This window comes from Botrytis porri (assembly GCF_014898465.1).
Source record: "Botrytis porri strain MUCL 3234 chromosome Unknown BPOR_007, whole genome shotgun sequence".
Lineage (NCBI taxonomy): Eukaryota > Fungi > Ascomycota > Leotiomycetes > Helotiales > Sclerotiniaceae > Botrytis > Botrytis porri.
Genome location: NW_024066081.1, coordinates 377222 through 400872, shown reverse-complemented (window position 1 = coordinate 400872; position 23651 = coordinate 377222). Strand labels below are relative to the sequence as shown.

At 36.2% G+C, this 23651-nt stretch overlaps 3 protein-coding genes across 3 annotated transcripts; 2 read left to right on the top strand and 1 right to left on the bottom strand.

Annotated features, from left to right (window-relative positions):
* The first annotated feature begins 735 nt into the window (after window positions 1–735).
* On the top strand, window positions 736–3229 carry EAF01_005473 (uncharacterized protein). Its single transcript, XM_038913726.1, has 5 exons — window positions 736–810; window positions 864–1730; window positions 1792–1918; window positions 2027–2390; window positions 2787–3229. The coding sequence occupies exons 2-5, from the start codon at window positions 975–977 to the stop codon at window positions 2854–2856; spliced, it is 1317 nt and encodes a 438-aa protein (XP_038770175.1). The 5' UTR covers window positions 736–810; window positions 864–974; the 3' UTR covers window positions 2857–3229.
* Window positions 3230–13877: 10648 nt separating this feature from the next.
* EAF01_005472 (uncharacterized protein) lies at window positions 13878–15839 on the top strand (the record flags this gene model as incomplete). Its single annotated transcript, XM_038913725.1, has 4 exons — window positions 13878–14006; window positions 14392–14471; window positions 14627–15497; window positions 15557–15839. Exons 2-4 carry the CDS (start codon window positions 14420–14422, stop codon window positions 15837–15839), a joined length of 1206 nt encoding a protein of 401 aa, XP_038770174.1. The 5' UTR covers window positions 13878–14006; window positions 14392–14419.
* A 4006-nt stretch (window positions 15840–19845) lies between these two features.
* On the bottom strand, window positions 19846–21943 carry EAF01_005471 (uncharacterized protein). Its single transcript, XM_038913724.1, has 4 exons — window positions 21760–21943; window positions 21236–21711; window positions 20960–21166; window positions 19846–20892 (listed from the first exon to the last, which is right to left on the bottom strand). Exons 1-4 carry the CDS (start codon window positions 21833–21835, stop codon window positions 20062–20064), a joined length of 1590 nt encoding a protein of 529 aa, XP_038770173.1. The 5' UTR covers window positions 21836–21943; the 3' UTR covers window positions 19846–20061.
* Window positions 21944–23651: the final 1708 nt, after the last annotated feature.

Sequence of the window (23651 nt, the reverse complement as noted above, 5' to 3'; positions counted from 1 at the left end):
AACCCCTGTGGCTTCAAAACCACCGGTAAGAAAAGTAGATTATATCAATTCGAGATCGCAGAGGTAGAAGTAAAAGCGCCCCGAAATTCCGTTACAAACGATGGTGAAATTGGGAGCTCTTTGACACTAAAATCAGGGAGTTTTGGTAGATCTGAAGAAGTTGAGGAGGTCGCGAGTGGCAGGGAGATCCGTTCAGAGTGGCCTCGAGGTTCCTACACGAATCTAGAAATTATGCCAAGAGTGAATAAGCGAATGAAAAGAGAGGAACTAGACCTTTGTAATATTTATATATTTATTGAATTTTGAGGGGAACTCCACAGAAAGAGAAGTTGGGAAGAGAGAGAGAAGAAGTCTATGATAAGTATTTTCTTTCATATATATGATATATACATACAATCCATTCACTTATATACATTTGTGTTGTTAAAAGTGTTGTGTTATTCACTACCATGACTACCACCCACACCACTGTGTATCGATTAATGCTGGAATTTATTTTACATACACTACCATCTGATTCGTACCCTTATCAAGGTATATTGCTTGTGTTGCGTTTGCCAATGCCCATGCCAATTTTTCCTTTCTGTAGGTATGTATGTCAATCAATGTCCGGACTCGCGAGTTCGCCTCTATCTGGTTCGGATTACCTAGCCAAAAAAGGAGTCATCACGTGAATTTACTATTTTCCAATGAATATGAAACACAGGTATGGTACTTGAGCTTATTACTGTATAATGAGTAGAGTTGGAGTTACCATCTGAAGTCAAGATAAATATCTATTTGTTTGAGTTTAAATATGTGAATGGATATGCAGGTATTCGTCACTCTGAAGTATTGATCAAATCACTAATACCTTGAGATAGTGGAAGTATCTTGCTTACAATTCAGCAATTAGGCTGCACGGAGTTCTGTCGTTGAAAATCATCAATTCATCAATCAAACACTTTTCTCTGCAATCATCAAAACGATTCAAAATGTCTACAAGGCGATCGGCTCGTTTAAGTGCAGCTTCTAATATCACCGAGAAACTACATGAATCTGCGTCTGCTTCTCCCGTGGCGAAAACTACCAAGGCTATCGTTGGAAATGGCCCAGCAGGATCTAAGGTGAAAGCCAGTAGGAAGAGAAAGGCTGTATCTCCAGAGATATCAGATTCTTCACTACCTCCCATAATATTAAGCCCCTCGAAGAAGGAGGCTATATCTCCAGAAGGATCCGAACTTTCTCTGCCTCCCATAAAACCAAAACCCAAAAAGAGGAAAACTGCTTCGAATGAATCATCCGACTCCCTATCCACCAAAAATGCGCTTCTATCAACCCCAAAGAAAAAGAAGACCTCTCCAATTCTTCCGCCTCCAGTGACTCCAACTCCGGCGGCTATCGGATCAATGTCTAGTCCTTATAAAGACGTTGATGACAATATGCCTCCACCTCCTGTTCCCGTTGATCGTCTTGCGGTCCTTAATGGAACAAATGCACCCTTGGTAACACCTGAAACCCATCGACTCCTTGCCAATAAATCTATGGACGAAGTATCTCCATCGAAACCACCTGCAGTAAAAGTATCAACTTCCGATGTTTTGAACAAAGCTATAGAGCACTTGATCAAAGTTGAACCCAAGTTAAAACCAATTATTGAGAAACATCCATGTAAGATGTTTTCCGCTGAGGGGTTAACTGAAGAGATTGAACCATTCAGGGCGTTAGTCAGTGGAATTATATCTCAACAGGTAGGAAGGATCTGAGACACACAACCTTTTCTTTGAATATGCAGACCTGACATCAAATTAGGTCTCCGGTGCAGCAGCCAAATCTATCAAGGCTAAATTTGTAGCTCTTTTTAACCCACCTGATTCAGATCCATCTACTCATACATTTCCTACCCCTACCGCTATTGTAGCTACTGACATAGCTAATCGTGAGCACAATCCTTTACTAATACCTTATCTCCAACCTCGATATTTTCATACTCACATTCATTCAATTTCCTTCCTTTCCCTTTTCTAATCCTCCTTCTCAAATATAGTCCGCACTGCCGGTCTCTCTCAACGAAAAGCCGAATATATCTCCGGCCTCGCCCTCAAATTCACAAATGGTGGCCTAACCACCCCCTTCCTCCTCACCGCCTCCTACGAAGAAGTTTTCGATTCCCTAATCCAAGTACGCGGTCTCGGGAAATGGAGCGTCGAGATGTTTGCCTGTTTTGCTCTCAAGCGCATTGATGTTTTTAGTACCGGAGATTTAGGGGTTCAAAGAGGAATGGCTGCGCTCGTTGGAAGGGATGTTGAAAAATTGAAAAAAGCAGGAAAGGGAGCAAAAGGGGGTGGAAAATGGAAGTATATGTCCGAGAAGGAAATGGAAGAGATGGCTGAGAAGTTTAGTCCTTATAGGTGGGTTGTCTCTCAGGACATGTTTTGTCGTTCTTTTGGAGGGGATCTTCAGCGAGTCTGCCCTCTATCCTATTACCATGCAGATGCGTCACTTTTGTATCTTGATCATGGGTGATGGTTCACTCATCCGAAAATTCAGATGCTATATTTCTCTTCAAGTCACCTCTCGGTTCTACCCCTTCTCTTTGCCCTTGCTACCATTTAGCTCATCCGAAAATTCAGATGCTATATTCCTCTTCAAGTCACCTCTCGGTTCTACCCCTTCTCTTTGCCCTTGCTACCATTTAGCTCATCGAACTTATCTACACAAGTTCTGTCTCTGCTCCTCATCTCGCCTTCATGAATTCCCGAAATTGTTTTTTGAGCTCCATTACAAAAAGCTAACAATAACACTAGAACTATCTTCATGTGGTACATGTGGCGAGTAGAAGATACCGATATCACTACCCTTGAAGAGTATTCTTGATCCTGGAAGATTGTGCATGTATACGACTGGACATGGCAGCATACACTTCTATTCGGAGAGAAAGGAATAGATACAAAGGAACCCGGTGATCTAAAACATGAGGATAAATGAACGGAGATTTTCGAGAAAAGTTAGCTCACGATTCATGGAAATGGGACAACAAGACTCAGGACGCAAAGTCAGGACAAATTGCAAAACACAGTACACAGAAAGGGAATAATGAAATTTTGCAACTCATAATTCATGATCTTTTCGTACACGTACACAAATTGAGGTATACTTTATCATAAACAGCGGTAGATGCTTTCTCACTATTGTAATGTACAATTCCCGCTTCTTAATCTTTTGATCTAGTGTTCAATCAATTATTTTTCACAGAATCATATCCATATCCATATCCATATCCATATCCATATCCATATGCATATGCATCCGTCATTTCTTAATTCTAAAAATATAAACCCCAATGCACCTCCACATCCACCTACACCCCTTCTAGTCTGTTGTGCATCATTATATTATTCCTGTTTCCATCCCCGCCACTACACTTCACTCACCTCCCTCATCTCAGCCCATCCTATCTTTCTTTCATCTCTCATCTTTCAACAAGAATGCTATCACCAACCCAGCTCACCCAGTCAGTCCAGCCCACCAGATAATAATACATAGACACACACCTCAAATGAAATCGTGTCATATCATGGATGGAGGTCAAAACTACATCCATAGTAACCTACCAACATAAACAAACAAACAGAATCACAAACCCCGATACATCGACGCAAGAGACGAGATACTGAACATCTCAAACTAGAGTGTAAAAGATAGGGAAAGTTGTAGTGTAACATACTGCAACGTAACGTAACGAAACGAGACCAGACCAGATGAGATGAGATGAAACGAAACGGTTGTTGTATTTGGTGTTTGACGTATTGATACTTATCTATATACTTGCATAACTAGGTCCTTGATGTTGTGGATGTAGGATGCTAGTATGCTTATATATATGTATGTATATATGTAATGGTATGTGTAGTACGTACTTTGTATACGGAGGTATGTGAGTAAGTATTAGGAACATCAATATCAAGCACTACGAGCAATGTTCTAGAGCGTTGTGGATGGGATCACAAATTTTGTCTGTGTATCTGTTCAGCGTTTTACCTTCAATTCATCCGTCTATATATTTGTCTACCCTTCCTACTGTTATTCAGTTAGGGAGAGAGAGAGAGCGATTTGCTACAACAACTCAACAACCACCTCTTCATCCATCCATTCACAATAGTGATATCAATGCCAACACCATACTTGTCTATATACCAACCAAATCAACTCATTTCAATCCAGCACAACACATAACATATAACATAACATATAATACCTATAAACAGAAAAGAACAGAACAAATTAGAACAATGTATGCACATCGCATGCATATATTCAACGCTCAACCACAATCACAACCACCTGGTATGATATTATATGTCCGCTGTAGCTGTACAGAGGAGACTACATGATTTGACGTGTACATATATACAAATATACATGACATATGATGCATGATATATGATACATATACATATACATACACATATACATATACATATACATATACATATACTTGAGGATGCGGACAGTACATATACAGACAGTACTTGCATACATACTTGCATACATACATATCATCCATCACTTGACGTTCATTTCCAATTCTGCATTCTTATTCCTCATTTCCATTCCCAATTTCCAATCTCAATCGTTCATCCATACATCCATTTATCCAATCATCCACTCAATCACTTGATAATTTCGCAGAATAAGGAAAGAGAGATACTACCCACCTACTTACCCACCTAAATCCAGAGTATGAAAGTACTAGTTACAAGATCTGTATATACCACATCCGATACATATACCACACATATTCCCTATACATACATGCATCCAAGTGACCATCCAAATGACCATCAAAGATCTCCCTCCTACATATTCCTGCATATTCATACATATTCCTGCATACAAACATAACCCTAGATACACAAACATCAAATATGTCGTGTACCCAGGTACCTGTACCTATTCCTGATATTCATCCAACAATCACCGCATTGCTTTACTCTGCCTTGCCTTGCCTTGCCTTGCATCCCATCTCATTCTATTCTATCTAATAGTATAACATAGTATGACAAGAAAAAGAAAGAAAAGATAAGAAATGTACCTGCATCCCAAATCCCTAATAATAAAAAAGATTAAAAAAACTCCAATCGGCCAGCCGACGAGCCGACCAACAGACAGTCAGTCATGGACTGGACTGGACTAAACTCCATAAACTCAAATCTCGACTCTCGAGCAAGGCAAAGGTGAAGCTGACAGACACACTCGGCGAAATAATTGAAAATGCATAGTACAAATTGTAAACAAATTCAATCTCGATAATTTTCAATAAAATAAGCTGGAATTGATATATATTCAATTAATATAATAATTAAATTATATTAAAGTTTCTGAAGAATAGAAATTGAAATGATTCAAATAAAAGCAATTGAAATTATGAAATTAATTTGAAACATGCTTATTTTATAATATCTTTATAATCTTTATTAATTCAATCAATTTGATGTCTATAATATTAAAACTTAGATATATTATTGAATAAATACTCTCTTTTTAAATAAATATAATTTATAAAGATTTAATTATAATTAAGAAAATTATTTATATTTGAAAAAGTAAATCGCTTATTTTAGAGATTTTAAACATAAAAAATCGAAAATTCAAACCTCTTTTTAATTTTAATCGTTAATAACTTTCTAAAAATAAGAAATAATAAAAAATGCTTTTCTCAAATCAAACTTTACTTAATTTTAAATAGTATTTAAAAGTTTTATAATATATAAATAAAAGTTGATAAAGATGTATAGAATCTAAAAGATAATATTAAATTATACTTATTTTTTATAAATTAAATAACTTTGATAAATTACTTCTCTTTCATTTTCAGTTTAAATCTTATAAACCTTTTTTTCTATATATATTATATATAAAAGAATTATTCTATTAAGTTTTATATAGTTTGATTGAAATTTATAGAATTTATAGCTAATTCTAATATATAAGAGTTATCGAACTTACTTATACACCTTATAAATTTTTATAATAAAATCCCCATAAAAATAATGTTTTTCTATACAAATTAAAAAAATTAATAACTTTTTCAATTTAAGGAATTTTATTTTCAAAGCTTTAGAATAAGTATTTAATATTATTCTTTATTGAAAAAAAACATATACTTTATTTTTAATTATTTTTGTATATTAATTATATAGATTTGAAGTTGGAAAAATTGAATTTTTTTAACTTGTAATGCTTTTCCTATATAGAATAAGCGATTTTTTTAGAAAATTTATGATTTTTATTTTCAATAGCTTATAACTTTATAAATAAAATATTTAAAAATAAACTAGCTTTTTTATATATAATTAAATTAATTCTAAATCGATTTTGAATTATTTTAATCATTTTATATGAAGTTTTAATAAAGAAACAGGGGTCTTAAAAGCTGGAAAATTAATGGTTTTAGCGGAGAAATCGAATCTGTACGATGAGAAGGTTTAAGAACTCTTACTATACATCTTTAATTATTTTATTAAGTAAATACTATTTATTTATTTATTTATATATTTATATATCTATTTATTTATTTACCTATTTATTTTATATTATAACTTATTTTATTTTCCTATAAAGTATAAAGTATAGAGATTTCTATTCATACTTTATTCTAAGAATGAATATAATATTTAAATAAATAAATAAATAAATAAATAAATAAATAAATATAAACTTATTTTTTTTAAAAAAATAATATTTATAATAAAGATTTATAAATAAATTAAATTAAATAAAAATTCATAAATTTATATATAAATTAAACTCTATTAATTAATTGAGTAAGTATTTTATCTCAAATTTCATTTAAAATTCAAAATCTAGATTTATAATTTTCTTCTTTTTCATTTTAGAAAACTTGTTATTTAAATCTTGAAAGTTAGTTTGAATATCAATTCCGATTAAAATTTATTAAATTTTCCCTTTTTTTTATAGTAGATTTATAATAGATTTCGCTATAGTAATTTTCCGTTTTAAAAAAGATAGATTTTTTATATTAATTCTATTATAAAATTTCTTAAAATAAAGTATATATACACTCTTTTAAATAGAGAAATTCGAATTTTCAACTTATTCTTATAAATAAATAAATAAATGGCTTTATTTAATTTAAATTAAATCTAAATTTTAATTTAAGAAAATACTTAAGAGTTTAGATTATACTTATTAAAGTTTTAAATTATATTTATTAAATTTTTAGATTTTAAAAGTCTATAATAGTTTATAAATTTATGAATTTTTTGAAATATTAATGTTGAGATCACTTGGGGGGGGAGTCGTCAACTCGAATCATTATATATAGTATTATATAGCCTATATAAAATGAATAATATAAAATTAAGATGATCTAAAATAAGATATGATTCTTCCTACTATATATATAATAGAAAGAATCATATGATTTGCTTAAGTATATAATTATATATTCCGATATAAGTAGAATTTTCATTTATAATGAAAATTCGAAACGTGTAATATAAAGAGCGAATTGTATTAGCTAAATCCTTTAAATTCTAAAATCAATTTGAACTAAAGATTATTCCTTCTCCTTCATTCTACAATCAAGTTAAAAAGGGCGGGGAAAGAATAAATCGAATTGAAAGTTGTATATAAGTAGGGAATAGTCTTATTCACTAAAATAAAATAATTAAAGAAGGAGATATTGAATCGATTCAATCGGATAGAGTATTCGTATTTAATTGAATTTGAAAGAATTAATAGTGGGGGGATTCAATTATTATATAAGAATGAATAGAAGTAAGTTATTCTTCTACTCCTTTATAAAACTTGAAATATGAATAATTAAATTCTTTTTAGTAAGAGAATAGTAATTTAAAGCTTATAAGACTTTAATTTTAGTGTATTCTTTTAAGAATATAAATAGAAATCAAATTCATATAGAATTTTAAAGCTATTTCATTAAATAGCTATTCGTATTATAATAAGCTTTTCAATTTTATAATCTTTTTCCTTTACCCTTTCGAATCAAACGGATTAAATTTATTGAAAATAGTAGACAGGCTTTTTTCTAACTTAACAATTGTATAAAAAAGGGTGTTTCATATTATAGGGTAAAGGAGAAGGGTATAATAAAAGGTTCCTAATGGAAAAGGGGTGGCGAAACGGTTCTTTTCGTTTGAAGACGAAGGGGTTTCGAATTCAAAAAAGTATATAGAATTTTGAGCAGGATGTAGTAAATGCGGATTAAACTATTGATTCATCAAATTCTATAAATATAATAGTCTAGTTTATAAATCAATAAATTCATTCAATCCTAAAGAAATCAACTATAATCAGAGATCTCTTTTTAGTATATTAATTAAAGAAGATAATATAAAGAATATAGTATTCTAATCCTTTATATAGATTATATATAAATATAATCTTATTCGTCTTCTTAAAGAATATCTCATTAAATAGTCTAAACCACCCTTTTCATTCTTGTACGAATATCTTTATATAAAATCTCAGAAAGTAATCTAATTTGTAAATACCTTTAATAAGAAGGTAAATACTAATTAGTATTGAAATCACTTGAGGGAGAGGAGTTGTCAACTCGAATCATCATATATAGTACTATATAGCCTATATAAAATGAATAATATAAAATTGAGATGATCTAGAATAAGGTGTGATTCTTCCTATTATATATATAATGAGAAGAATCATGTGATTCGCTTAAGCACGTGATCATACGTTCCGACAATTAAAGTATTTCTTTAATTTAAATATTTTTTAAAGTGAAAAAGATAGAGATTTAAAAGTTGAAAATACAATCATTTTTATAAGATCGCCTAGTATACGATGAATAATAACTTAAACTCTTAAATTTAAACTAGTTCTAATAATCATACATATATACATATACTCTATTAATATAATACAATATAATATTATAGAGTATAGAGAATAAAGCAAAGTAAATTTAATATTAATATTATCTCCTTCTCTCCTCTATTTATCTCTCTATCTGATTATTCATTATTTAATATTACTCTGAGAAGAAAAATTAATTAATTGAATATATACTCTATAAGTCGAGTACTCTACTTTCTAGTTACTCCTTTTTTAAGCTACTCATTTATATTAAAAATCGCTTTTTTAGTTTATTAATAACTTTTTTATTTATAGATAGAATTTATTAAAATCATATATATATATATATATATATAACCCAGATCATTTTAAGTTTATATTGAAAATTTTAGATTTTTAGGATTTTTCTAAATGAAATTCTAAAGCTTTAAAATATCGATTTTAAAATTTGTATTAAAATCATATATAAATATTACTTTTTAAAAAATCTTTAATAACTTTTCAACCAAAATTACTAAAAATAAATCATAAATTTTTATTATAAATTTCTATTATTTGTGAAATAAAAGATTTAAAAAATAAGGAAAATTCCAATTAATAAGTATTTATAAAGATACTTTCGAAGTTATAGAGATTGAGAAAAACTACTTCCTGTTACGGGAGCTGCCTCTAGGGTCACGTGGAAGTGTCTAGAGATCTCTCGAGGTGGTTTAGACTAGACTTCAAGTAGGAATTCAATAAGGTTGTAACTGGTTGCAATTCTCGTAACTATAGTAATGAAACTAATGATTGTTCTTGAGCACGAAGCTCTATATTATAATGAAACTCATTCTGTTATATAGACCTTCGTCCTCTGGAGCCCCTGGGATCCGTATGCTCCTGGAGCCCGTGGCTCCCCAAGGCTCCCTCACGTGACATGCGAATGTGTCATGTGATGTCTGTTGTAACACTTCCTTACTTAAGTTATATCTTTATAAATATTAATTTTTTTAATTTTTTTTAATTCTTCTATATAGATTTAAGCTTAAACCCTTCAAAAAAGTAATAAATTTCTTTTTATTAATTATAATTAAAAAGTTATTAAAGATTTAAAATTGATTTCAAATTTGTATATAATTCTTATATAAATTAAGAAATTAATATTTCAAAGGTTTGTTTCTTCATTTAGAAAAATCCTAAGAATCTGAAATTTTCAACATAGACTTAAAATGATTTGAAATATATATATATAGATTTTCGATAAATTATATTATATTTTAATAGAGCTATCAATAAGCTGAAAAAGCATTTTTTAGTGTAAAAGAGTAGTTCAAAACAGGGGTGACTAGAAAGTCGAGTATTCGATTTATAGAGTACTCGAATATTTATCCATCGATTCCTTCATCCACCATCCCCAAAAATTGAGGGGGAAAAACTGAAAAAGGAACTCAGCAGTCTAATTACGTAGTAAATTTACCTACAATGCTCTGTAATCTTACAAATTTCGTACAGATTCAAGACTCGTGGATAAGCTTAGGCTTAGGGGAATGAGAATGAATCGTTATGATAACGCGTGCGGAGTACGTACGAAGTAAGAGTCAGGATAAGATAAGGATACTGAATTGAGTACAGGATTGATTTTACGTAGAAGAGTAGAAGAGAAGAAGTGTAGGAGATAGGTACATACAGAGTAAATAGGTAGGTACATATAAAGTCAATATATACATACATACATACATACATATACACAATTATGTAGATAGATAGTTTAATAAACGTCATAGGGGAAGTCGGTTAACTTCCGGGTGAATGTGTAGATGTGAGCCTAAGAATATATAGGATGGTTCGTTCTTATAGTACAGTGCAGTGCAGTACATTGTTCAGAGTAGTATGCGATGATTAGCTAGATAATTAGATAGATATATACTCATTACTCTATATACAGAATAAATAAAGAGAAGTTAGAGAAACAGATATACATATCTGTAGATAGACTGGATCGATTAAGAATTTACTATTACTACTACTACTATACATATCTAAATAGATACTCAGATAAGTACCTATATTAATACCAAAGATATTCAAAGGATATCACAAATTCACAAGGAAGAAATTCCCACATTTCTTTCTTACCTACCCATCCCGACTCCCGAGCCACCTCATCAAATTCCAAGCCACGATTTGGTGTCACCTTTGAACTTACCTGGTAGTTGTGGCTGTGAGGAATAGCAAATCCATCCACAGTCCCAGCCAGGATCGAATCTCAGAACGGGTACGAGATGAATTCCCTGGATGAATGTTTTTAAGAACATTTAATCTCGAGTCTCGACCACATCACAGAGTCACCGTGAATGGGGGTACTTTCTCGATTGACAACTTACCACTTACTGAATATATTCCGTAGAATTGTTGGAGCATCTACTACACGTCACGTCTATGCAAACAAACATAAATATAAATTCGAGTGACCCCTCGAAAAGCAGCGAGAAACCCCGAGAAACCTTTGTAACCATAACCAACACAAACATGTGAACAATGACCCAACAAGCAAAACCAAGACCTCCCTCGTACGATTCGTATGTGCCCGAACATTACCTAGGCAAAGGAAGAGAGAGAGGCGAATGAAATAACCTCCATACGATGTAGTACCCGGTAACACAGCATGAACAAAAAAGAATGAGATAATATTCCCCCTCCCCTTCCCATGAGCCATTCCAGAACTTTTCCAATCTCATCTCCGTATTCAAAAGGGAATGAGAAATCCACCAAATTCGTGTTCATCAAACGAAGGTGCCTGTCTTGGTGAATGAACGAATGGTTGTTGCTTAAGCTGTGCTAAAGTAGTAGGTCGCTTGTTGGTTAGTTCGCTCATGGTGACAAGTTACAACCACCAAAACCTCCCTATTTATGCTGGTTCAATCTTGGAATCTTGTATTCACTGTCCACCTGTTCATTGTTCATTGTTCATTGTTCACTGTCCGCTGTTGAATTGCCCAAGTCCTCACACTCTTCGCCTTGGAACTTGGATCGTAAAAATCAAGTACCGCTAATAGATATCGAACAGGAAGAAGGGAACCTTGGAAAAGGAATACTAGGTTGATATCTAGGTGTTAGAAAAAGAATGGAGAAGATCCATTTATCAACTCATCGAACCAATCAATCATCTAGGGAACTCGGATCCAAGACGTACGGAGTAGAACATCCCAAATCATTTTCAGGGGTAATCTCTGGACTGCTTTGAATCTTGGACTAACGTTGAACACTCGGACCAAGATGCATCAGGATGATTACGAGATGCTTGTCACTTGCAGAAAAAATAAAATGGCAAATGATAGCTAAAACTTGATCGAGATGATGTTAATTTTCATAATTTATAGGATTGTTGGTAAACAATTCGATTGTTCAAGATGGAATTTAGCCACTGATGAATCGCAATGTTTTAGTTGTTGGATGTCCATTGTAGTAATAAGTATCGTTATGAAGGAGGTTATATTGACAAGAGGTGGTTGAATGATTGTATCAACTCCATAAACTCTGAAGCATTCAAGCGTTATAGAAAAGCTATTTATATGATTAGGATAAGACAACAAGTATCAAATTGACAATAGAAGCTTCCTTTAAGAGAAGCTGAGTACAGTTAAGGTTCCTATCTCTCTCTATATTAGACGGTAGAAATTCCTTTGGTATGAAATAAGAATACTGGTCAGTACCTAAGGGATATCGTAATCATCATTAAGAATCAATCTAAAACCATCAGGTCAGCGATCCATCCATTGAAACTCCTCATCCAAGTTATTTTGGATGAACGATGAATGATGAATGATAAACGATGAAGCGTCCTCACAGTACATAAGAAATTCGTACTGGACAACGAATCCAAGATCCACTAGTGACTGATTTACCTACCTACCTACCTAGGTACCTAGTATACTTCGCACACTTCACCCGCCAGTAATGTTATGGTGTGGTGTGGTGGTGTAGTGCATCTTCCAAGAATCGTCTCGGTGCAGTACGTCGTACTGTGAAAAGGAAGAGGTTCTCACGCCATTCATTGGAATGATGCTCAACAATCCTAGAGACTTTCGATACTCCTCTCCCTTGTTTTCTTCTGCACTCAACGTATCACTCTGTGGTTTGAACTCACTCGTAACAATCAAAGATCACAGGACGATGTAGGATCCCAAGAAGAAGATATTCATTTGATCTTGAGATTCAATAGTGGAAGAGATGTACATTGTACTGTGAGCGAGCTTGTGTGCACATTGAGCAAGGTCATCAACAAGCTGAGTACTTGTAACTGGATGTAGTATGTAAGTAGTCGGTATGATTGTGATGTGCTGATATTCATCCACTTCTTCATTTCCGAGTATCCATAAAAAAATTAGATGTGTACCTAGCTAGGTAAGGGTCGTTGGCATGGTAAATGGACCAGGACGTTTTCACATTATATTATTGGATATTATTAGATACCTTATCGTAATCGGACACATGATGACCTAAATCAGGCTCGAGTGATGAGGAATGCTACCTAGAACAGACTAGTCTGCTAGATTAGATCCATTCAATACCCGCTGTGCACCAACCGACTCGTACCTGGATAGCTTTTACCAACCAAAGGAAACTAAAACAAGCAAGAACTTTTACCAAATCAAGTAATGGATAAACAGGATTAATCATGCCAAGCTTCCACCTCAGCCAATCACATCTGGCTGAAACTCTTTTAACCTTTGTAACTTTTTTCAAACTTCACTTGAATTCACTAGGAACTCACCACTAAACCAGCCTCTCGTGCTAGGATCCTCCCCTTTTTAATGAGTGACTAGGGATTTTGACCAGTTCCGGCCGCTCTTCCAACTTTCCTCCTTCCCGCAAATAGAATTTCAATTCATTAGATTTGAATTCATTTCCTACGCCTGTAACCTTGGGGAAGAAAAAGCCACCCACTTCTTTTTTCTCTTGAAACGGATTCTCTTCTCTCTCTTCGGAAAAGTTCATATCGTCGTCTTCTTCCAATTGCTTTCTTTCCACCATCACTTCATCACTGTCGTTAAGATTCTATCACTCACTTATTACATTAATAATATTCGAATCGCACTCAACAATCGGACACGAACAGAAGGATCTATCTACACATAACTATCGAAAGGAGAAAGAGTAATTCCATCAACATCAACATCAAAAGGGTGAGTCGATTTCGTGAAAGCTTTTCCATCATCATCTCCTTCCTCTTGATTGTACGAATATACATTCACCGCAAGGCCTTTCGATCATCATTCAATACAATAACCAGTCAATCCATCCATCCATCAATCCATTCCTTCCTCCATCACATCTCTGGTTTGATTGATTGATTCCTTCCCTTCCTTCAACAAGTTGGTTCTGGCATTTGCAACTCGCTTTCCACTTTCTCGCACCACCCACCTTCTTCCACCCACCTTCTTCAGGAATTCTGATCATTAGCCACTTCGTCTGCCATCAAACAATCTTCCAACTTCATCGCAAATTTATTCATCTTCGATCAACACTTTTTGCATTCTTCTTACAATAATTGAACTAACAATTGCAAAGTCACTGTAGAAGCTACTTTAAATCAATCATGTTCTCCAAAGTCCTTCTTCCGGCTCTCGCAGTCGTCGGCACTGTATCTGGTAAGTTTTCAATCTTTCATCAAGACATTCAGACGCTGGATACTGTGCACCAATGGGCACCAGAAGAGTGCTCAATCCGATCGATGGTGGCTTGTGTCAACAAGAAAACGATAATCAAGAAGAGACAAGATACTAACTGGCATTTTTCCATTCAGCTGCTACAACCGCTTCCGTTTGCTCTCAAGCAACTGCCACCATCAACAGTGCTGCTGATGCCACCGCTTTGGCTGATTGCACAACCATCTCTGGTGACGTTGTCATCAGCACTACCGCCTCTGGTACCATTCAACTCGATGGACCTGAACATATCGAAGGTAGCTTGATGGTCGAGAACAACGGAGCCATTACATCCCTTTCAAGTACTTCTCTTACCACTATCGATAAGACTTTCGGTTTGAGCAATTTGACTCTCTTGTCCACCCTCCAATTCTCCGTCCTTGACACCATTGGAACGATCAACTGGGCTGCTCTTCCAGCTCTCCCATCTCTCACTTTCACCAAAGCCGTTAGCACTGCCAAGAGTGTCACCATTACCAACACCTTCTTGAGCACCCTCGATGGTATCAACTTGAACACTGTTGACACCTTAAACATCAACAACAACAACCGTCTCAAGACCTTCAGCACCCAAGTTGGAAATGTTACCACTCTTCTCAACATCGATTCCAACGGAAAGAACTTGGATGTCAGCTTCCCTAACTTGATCTGGGCCGCCAACATGACCTTCCGTAACGTCTCCAGTGTCAGCATTCCATCTTTGGCCGTTGTTAACGGATCCCTTGGTTTCTACGAGAACTACTTCACCAGTCTCAATGCACCAAACTTGACATCCGTCGGTAACACTGCTAACGGACAAGGTGGATTGGCTTTCGTTGCTAACCCATCCCTCGCCAACATCACCATCCCTATGCTCGAGACTGTTGGAGGTGCTTTCCAAATCGCCAACAACTCTGCTCTTGATGCTATCAACTTCCCAGCGTTGACTCAAGTTGGAGGTGCTATTGATTTCTCTGGAAACTTCACTACGTAAGTACTTGCATGATGCACACTCACATTTTGAGGATTAGCTAACATTATTCTTCCAGCCCTGTATTGCCAAAGCTTAACGATGTTAAGGGTGGCTTCAACATGCAATCCACTACCTCCATCGACTGCAGTGGATTCAAGTCTGAGCACGACAGTGGTAACATTCAAGGTACCTACACTTGCAAGACTACCGCCAATGCTCAATCCGGAACCGGAACCAGCTCCAGCTCTTCTTCAAGTGCCTCTGCTTCTTCTAGCAAGGGTGCTGCTGTCTCCTACGGTGTCAACGAGGCAGTCATGGGTGTCTCTGTCATCGGAGGTTTCTTGAGCATGTTGTTGTAAATCATTGGGACGTCGGCGTTTTTCCTTTAATCACCACATTAGACCTAATATGCCACGTTCTCTCTGTTTTACATGACTTTTCATAAGCTTTTGAGCGTTTTTCACCTTCATTAGGATCATTAGGGGCGTGTGCTTTGCATATCTATTGCTGTCAAGGTCACTTTACTTGTGCACCTGTTACATTGATGGTATACAAAAAATTCCATGAAGTTATTTAAGGGGATGGGTGGGAAACATTAAGCTTTTGAGAAAAGAGAATACGAAATTGTACATTTGAATATTGTTTCCCGGGGATTGAGAAGTGCAGAGAATAATAATGAATCTCTTTTTTAAACCATAATACTATAATGTCTGTCTTTTACTTGTTACATGCCCTTGTGTTCTCGACCTTGGCAAGTTTTTGATCTGATTTAATGAATGGATAATTGTAAGATCGACCGTGTAAGTGTATCATGAAGTCAATTAGAATGCGGGTCGTTTCGATCCTTGAGTAGATTAGTGTGGATCTTGAAATAAGTGACGTTGAGTAGTTTGTGTGTTTGAATGTGTGAGTGTCATTGGAGATGGAGATGGAGATGGAGATGGAGATTGATACTGAATTTGGGATTGATATTAAACTTGATCTTAAGATTGATCTTCTGAGGATATTGAGTCACTTGTTTTATGTTTCATGTTTTGTGATTTGTAATTGATATTTTGTGTTTCACGATTAGGTAGGTATCTAGTTGTATATGTTAGAAGATGTGAGATGTGAGATGTGAGTATGGATGGGGATGGGGATGGGGATTGTTTTTTTGTTATTGTTATCATATTTATCTAGTGAGTGACGGATTGGATAGCTAGGGAGAGGGGGGTGGTTGATGTATGATGGTTGATATATGATATATGATATTCCACAAGGTGAGTTGTGAAGCGTGATAAAGTGAAGTGTTGAAGAGGGAGAGAAGTGATGAAGAGTGGTTGAGAAGGAAGTGATGGATAGTTGGGTGTGGTTGGTTATGATTGGGTGGTGGCTGAGTGAGTGATGATGGATGGGTATATATATGTGAATGGTGGTTGATCTTGCTGGGTGTGATTGGTTGATATGGGTAGGTGGTGATGGAGAGGACGAGTGGTGATGAAGAGTGATGATGGAGAGGAAGAGTGGTTGGTCGCTGAGTAGGTGAGCTGATTTCATTTCGTTTGATTTAGTTTGATTTGATTTGATTTGCATGTGCTATACTATACTATACTTGTAGAAAAGGAAGGGAAGGAAGAAGAGGAAAGAGAGGAAAGACAAATACACAAAAACCGATTAGCGGTTAGTTGGTCGGTTGATTCATAGGGTATTGAGATTTGAGATGTTAATATTGATTATGATTTTGAGGGATGTAATATTGGAATTTTGAGAGAGGAAAATGGTGAAGTGGAGGGTGGAGATTAGGGATTGGAGGGGCGACGGAGGGATTGGAGGAGGGAATTAGATGGGGATTGGAGGAGAGGAAAGAGGAATGAGTAGATGAGTAAGTGAGCGAGTGGTTTGGGATAATAATTATGATTATGAAAGTGTTGGGGGAATTATGGGAATATGGGGATGTGAGTAGGTACATGGTAGATGAATTAGTGAGCGGTTTGGGGATAATGGTGATAGTGGTTGGGGGATGTGGGGATATAGGGATGTGAGTAGGTAAGTGTTGAAGAGATTGAAATTTGAAAGAGTAGAAGAGAAGTGTGAGTGGAAGTGAGATTGAAAAGAGGTCTGGAATAGGATGAGATGAGATGAGATGGGGATTTGGTGGATGGTAGATGGTAGATGGTGAATGGAATTGGGGGGGGATAAGGTTGGGGGATTGAGAGCTTGAGGAGGTGGAGGGGGCTAGATTGGGTGAAAAATGAGGGTTCATTGGAGTTGGAATGGGAGTAGGAGCGGATGCGAATGTGGAATTGAGAATTGAGAATTGAGAATTCAGATTGAGTTTGAGTTTGAGTTTGAGTTTGAGATTGTGAGGGTAGAATAGAAAACAAGGAATGATTGGGTGCGAAATGAAGTTTGTGAACGTATGAGGTGTTGTGATTTGGTATGGTATCGTATATATAGTATGATGATATTCAAGGATAGTGAAAAAGAAATGAAAAGAGAATGGAAGGAGAATGATAAAGAGGTGAGAGGTTTTTTTATAGGCGATTTGGGTTATGTTATACTGATGAGTATTGGGTGTGAGGATGAGGGTAGATGCGATGGAATATAGAATGAGTTGTAGATGTGATGGGTAAATTGAGATAGAGAGTAGCACACTGAAATTGAGCAGCCAACAGAGGGAGAGAAGGCGACACTGAAGAGTATTATTCCGAGAACTAAAAAGCCAGCTTTGACATCACGTCGGTAGCGAGACTAGCTTTCTTCCTTTCTTCTACGGAGGCTTTACACACTGCATACTGCGCATCGAGTGCGAAAAAGGACATGGGAAAAGCGAATAGAGATATCTCCAGCTCTAGCTCTAGCTCTAGCTCTGGATATGCATCCGTGAATCCGTGGACTTGGGATACGCGATCGATCGGATCAACAGCATTGTGTATATAGACCGACGCAGTGAATTCATCGAGATGGTTGATTCTCGCAGAAGCAATCTGATTCTTACACAACCCTTTGAACTCGTCATGTTAGTTAAACTTTATTGTCTACTCTGTCACATCCGAATCCGAATTCGAATCTGAGAGCGAAATATAGAAGCGAAGAATTTCCCGACTCTCGAGAAAAATCTCATAGCTTCCATTCCGTAGTATTCCAAAGGGGACTGGACTTGGAAGCGTGCACTGTTGGAGATTAGGATGGTGTTCCATGATGCTCAATGAGTATATCTCATGTGTTTTAACAGTTTATGCGTTAGATATATATACCATATACGACCGATGTCGAATTTACACTCAATTATCCTCCAATCTTTCTCTTCTTACGGAGCTCCTCATTGTAAGAGATGCAATCGTGGTGATATTTATAATTTGTCTGTGAGTTGCGGAAGAGATTCAGAGCGATGTATGTTGAGGATTTGTTGGGTTGGGTTGGGTGGAGATGCTACATGCTAAATGGGTGGTTAATAAGAGGTCCTGGATTGTGTATCATGAGGATGGGACTAACGATTCTCGATGGTTTAGTTTGTGCCGATGATGGCTTCGAGTAGATGAGTAGTGTTGAATGCTTTGTGCACGCTGGATACACGGGGGCTAATGGGGTTGCGAGGATTATGTCTCGGTGCGCTTCGGAAGAAGAATTAGTCTCGGCGGATATCCCATAGGGGGATAAATGTGCGATGGAGGATTGGGGTTGGTAGTCAGAGAGGTACGTGAAGGGTAGTGGTTAGTTGTTATGGGATATGTAAGTAAAGAGAGATGAAAATCGAATCTAACGCAGAAATAGAGGTTGCTGCAAAGATACTAGATAACTTTTGGAGGGGTCATAATTTCTAAGTTCTAATGTACAGTTTGATGGGAGGGGAGACTTACTAATGCGAAGGTGGGAAGACATAGTTGAGCGAAGAGATGAACGTGCGAGGTTTGTTGGTAGATGATAGATTAGGTGAATTAGATGAGCTGAGATAGATGAATAGATGGGGTTGGGAAATCATTTGAATCACAAGAAATAGCATTGAGAAGCAGAAGGAGTTTGTGATCATTTTCTGGTACAGCTGTTGTTTTAAATCATGTATTCGTCTGAAAGATATTTGCTTTCTTTAGACCTGGGAACCATAGATACGATGTTATTTTTTGCTGGTGTTGAATAATGTATGGGTGATGTGAGATATGAGATGGATATCTTATTGAGACTAAACATTGTAAAGCCATTGTGCATCAACAGGAGATCTTGCATGAAAAAGACGACCTCTTGGTTCTGGGTATTTTGAGCATAGAATAGTTGCTGGCTGCGGGAATCATAGGACCTTTATGAGTTATGAGATTGTTTAGATACAGGAGGTTACGCCAATGCCCAATATCTACCAATGAGCAAGGCAACACAACCCCATTTTACCCCATCTCTTGACTAATGCTCACATGCAAAGTCTTTACGAGTAGATCATCAAGCTTAGGACATAATGTCCCTTGGAGGTAATCTCACAAACAACTAGTGATAGAATCCTCAAACACAGACAATAAGCTGAGTGTGATCTGCATAAATCATTATAACATGTTCATCTATGCATCTTGTAACCCAGATTAAGCTTAGATTCTACATCCTAATGGCGCGAAATCACCAAGTGAACATCTCCTCAACCACCTTTATTTGACTATTGATATCTCTTCCTTGTCGGGTATACACCAACCGACCTCCATTAGAATCCAACTCAAGGATTGGATCAACACTCAACGGTCTCGTCTGTTCAGAGTAAGCGTCTACTTCACTCCATCCACTTTCTTCAATTTCCACAATTCTATCCAAAGCATTCGCAACCAGCAGACTATTCCAAAGTCCCTCCTGACGTTTGAAGGAGCGGAGAAGACTAATAACCCGTCGACGAATGATAGGATCTTTGCAATGGCGAACGAGATTATAAAGAGGGATAATAACGCCCATGTCTAAATTAAAGGAAATGGTTGATTCTCCACAACTTCTGTCAGATAAGATATAAGCAATGATTTTCTCGCCGAGCATTATCATTCTCTGGAATTGAGGCATGAATTCACTCCAGTGTAAGCGATGCGTTGGTGGTAAATATTGGATATAGCATGATATATGATTGTCCAACGAGTGAAGTTGTAGTACTGCAACGGCGATATCTTCTTTTGGGGTGAAAGACGAGCCTTTTGCTTCTATAAATGCTTGCAGTTCATGGGAATATTTTGAATGTAGAGCTTCAAAATTATCAATGATCTGACGAACACGGGATTCGAAATCGATGGGGAAATTTACAGGATCGGCTGGAGGTTCGGAAGCTTGCGTGACACTGCGTTGGAATAGGTGACAACCGTATTCGAAACAATTTTTGGCTTCTTCGACATTACGAAAGAATATAGGAACGTTGTCATTTATTATTCCGGAGAGTGGATCTCCATAGAATAAAGGTTCGTAACGTTCGGCTAGCTGTAGCAATAATATTAATTAGAGTATAGACGGGAAGATCACGGGGAAAGGACAATGAAGAACGTACAAAACCTTTTATCGTCGTACATTCTCTGTCTAACCCGGAATATATCCTAGCTAGAGCACCCGGAGAAGCATATAAATCGACTGGACTTTTCGAACCAAGTGTTTGATGACAAACCGTCCCATTCTGCTGGTCCCATTCGGTTTCACGCAGCAGTTTCGCGCCACTTTTTATATGTGCTCCTGCTGAAGCACGTTGTCCTGCCATACTCTATGAGAGTCAGCATGTAAGCAAGCCCATTAATGCAATTAACACAATAGTCAAAGAAACGAGAAATACCTCAAAGTTAGCAAAAATGATGCAAGCAATAAGACAAACATCAACACCTCGCTCCTCATTCCGAGACAAAGGAGCCAAAAGATCTCTAATCGCAAAATTATATTGCTCCAAAGCAAAAGCCTTGTCAATATCAGAAATCTGCGTCTTCTGCTCTGATAATTCATGAATAGCGCCTAGGGCTACAAGCGCATGACGTACAGCAGACTCGTGATGAGCAGTTTGAAGCACAAGTCTTTCCCAGAAATCGGAACCAAAAAATCCGGCTAATTGAGAGCAAGTTCGTTGCATGAAGAATGCAAATGATCGCTTTGATTGAGGGGAACTCAGGATATCAAATGAGGAATTTGTGGTGATGAGATTCATGTCACCCGAAGGCGACGAGTCCAAGGTTGGGATATAATAGCCTGGACATACCCGACGACTGGATGTACATTTAACACATGCGGGTTTTGCCTCGTCACACTTTATTCTTCGTACTAAATAGTTATTCAGTTTTTGCTATTCATTAATTTTCTGAAACTTACTCCTACAAGTCAGGCAACCAGTCCTAGTCTTCGGCCGGTATGCTCGCTGTCTCCTCCCTTTCCGTACCTTGGGCATTGGAGACTAAATGGAAATTGTCTACCGATAGACGTAAGAAATCTGAGAATGAAACTCAACAATCAAGTCGAGCGGTAAAATTAAGCGTAGCGTAATGTTTGCTATATCAAGAAACCGAACATGCAGATTAAGTAAACAACGCGGGAATGGGTGATGATACTCGGTGGCTGACGGTATCCCTTGAATCTAAGCCACACAGCCCCTAGTCTCTCGAGCCACACCACATATAAGTATAACATAAGTCGGGTACCCTACTTTCGGGCCACCCCTATTTTAAGCCACTCTTTACCATTAAAAATCTCAAAAAATGGAATTTTTAACTTTCTTGTTTATAAATAAAATTTATTGAAAATTTGTATATATATAATTCAAATCGTTTTAAATCTAATTTGAAAATTTTAGATTTTTAGGATTTTTCTATATTAAGATCTAAAGCTTTAAAATATCGATTTTTTAATTTATATAAAAATCATATACAAATTTAAAACTTTTATAAAATCTTTAATAACTTTTTAACAATAATTATTAAAAGAAAACTGTATATCTTTTTGAAAGTTTTGAGCTTGAATTTATATAGAAATTTAAAAAAAATTCAAAAAAATTAATAAATATAAAGATATAATATACAATGAGTTTGAAGTAGTATAAATAATCCCTGTAATTTTGAGGGTATTTTTTAAAATATCTATTTATAGGAAATTTTCTTTTTTCTCTGAATCTTTTAAAATAAACATATTATAAATTTATAATAAAATTTTATAACGTAACGTATGGGGAACTCGGACATATGGGGAACTCGGACACTTTTTCAATTATTCTACACGCGATCTTGTTCTACAAGCCACACAATCCTCCAATTCCAATTCCGAATCACTTGAACTATTCTCTAGCTCTTCTTCTTCAATCTCTTCTTCTGATTCTTCAATTGGGCGTTTGCGTGGCCGTCCTCGTGGCTTTTTCTCCTTCGGTTTTTCCTCCGCCTCACGTACCATTTTCAATACTTCCTTAGTACTAAAGACAAATTGACCTTGTAATTTGACTCTTTTGCCTTTAGTTCTTTTCTTTCGAGTCTCAATTACCTCCTGAGCATCAGAGAGCTGTTTCCGAAGTAGGGCTATCTCAGCATTTTGAGATTCTACAAGCCTAGTCATTCTCTTGGCATATCGACGAGTTGGCGATGCAGGAGAACCACTGCTTGCTAGAGCTGTATTAAAGATCTGATTTGCTTGCCTTAGTTCTGTTCCATCTGGAGGAGAACTCCTGAGTATAGACAAGTCTAGGTCTTGATTGGGGGTTCTCATTTGTGGAGTAGAAGGTTGCTGGGAGGAGTTAAATGGTAATGAATCGAGTACTTTTCGTGGGGCAAAAGGTACTAAACCAGCTCCTCTCCAGCCAGCTTTAATATTAGAAGAATTCAATGCTTTTTTTCTAATATTTTGAAAGAGTTCTACCCATTCAGCTCTTTGGATTCGCTTTACACCAGCTCGAGAATATCGATCGACCTCTAAAGCATGATATCGTTTCATTGGCCCATACACCGCAATATCAAGTGGCTGAAGCAAGTGAGAGCAATGAGGAGGTAATATAAGTAAATCAATATCATTATCTATACAGAAAGCAATAAAGCTACCTGTAATATGGCTTGAATGGCCATCCATGATCAAAAGTCGAGGTCGGTCACCTGACACTTTCTTGGATTCTGGTTCGAAAACCCTTTTTAACCATTCTAATCCATGGCTATTTGAGGTCCATCCATTTGTACTAGTAGAGAACTGCCAGCTTTGAGGTGTGTCCTTTGGAATCCATGCAGAATTCG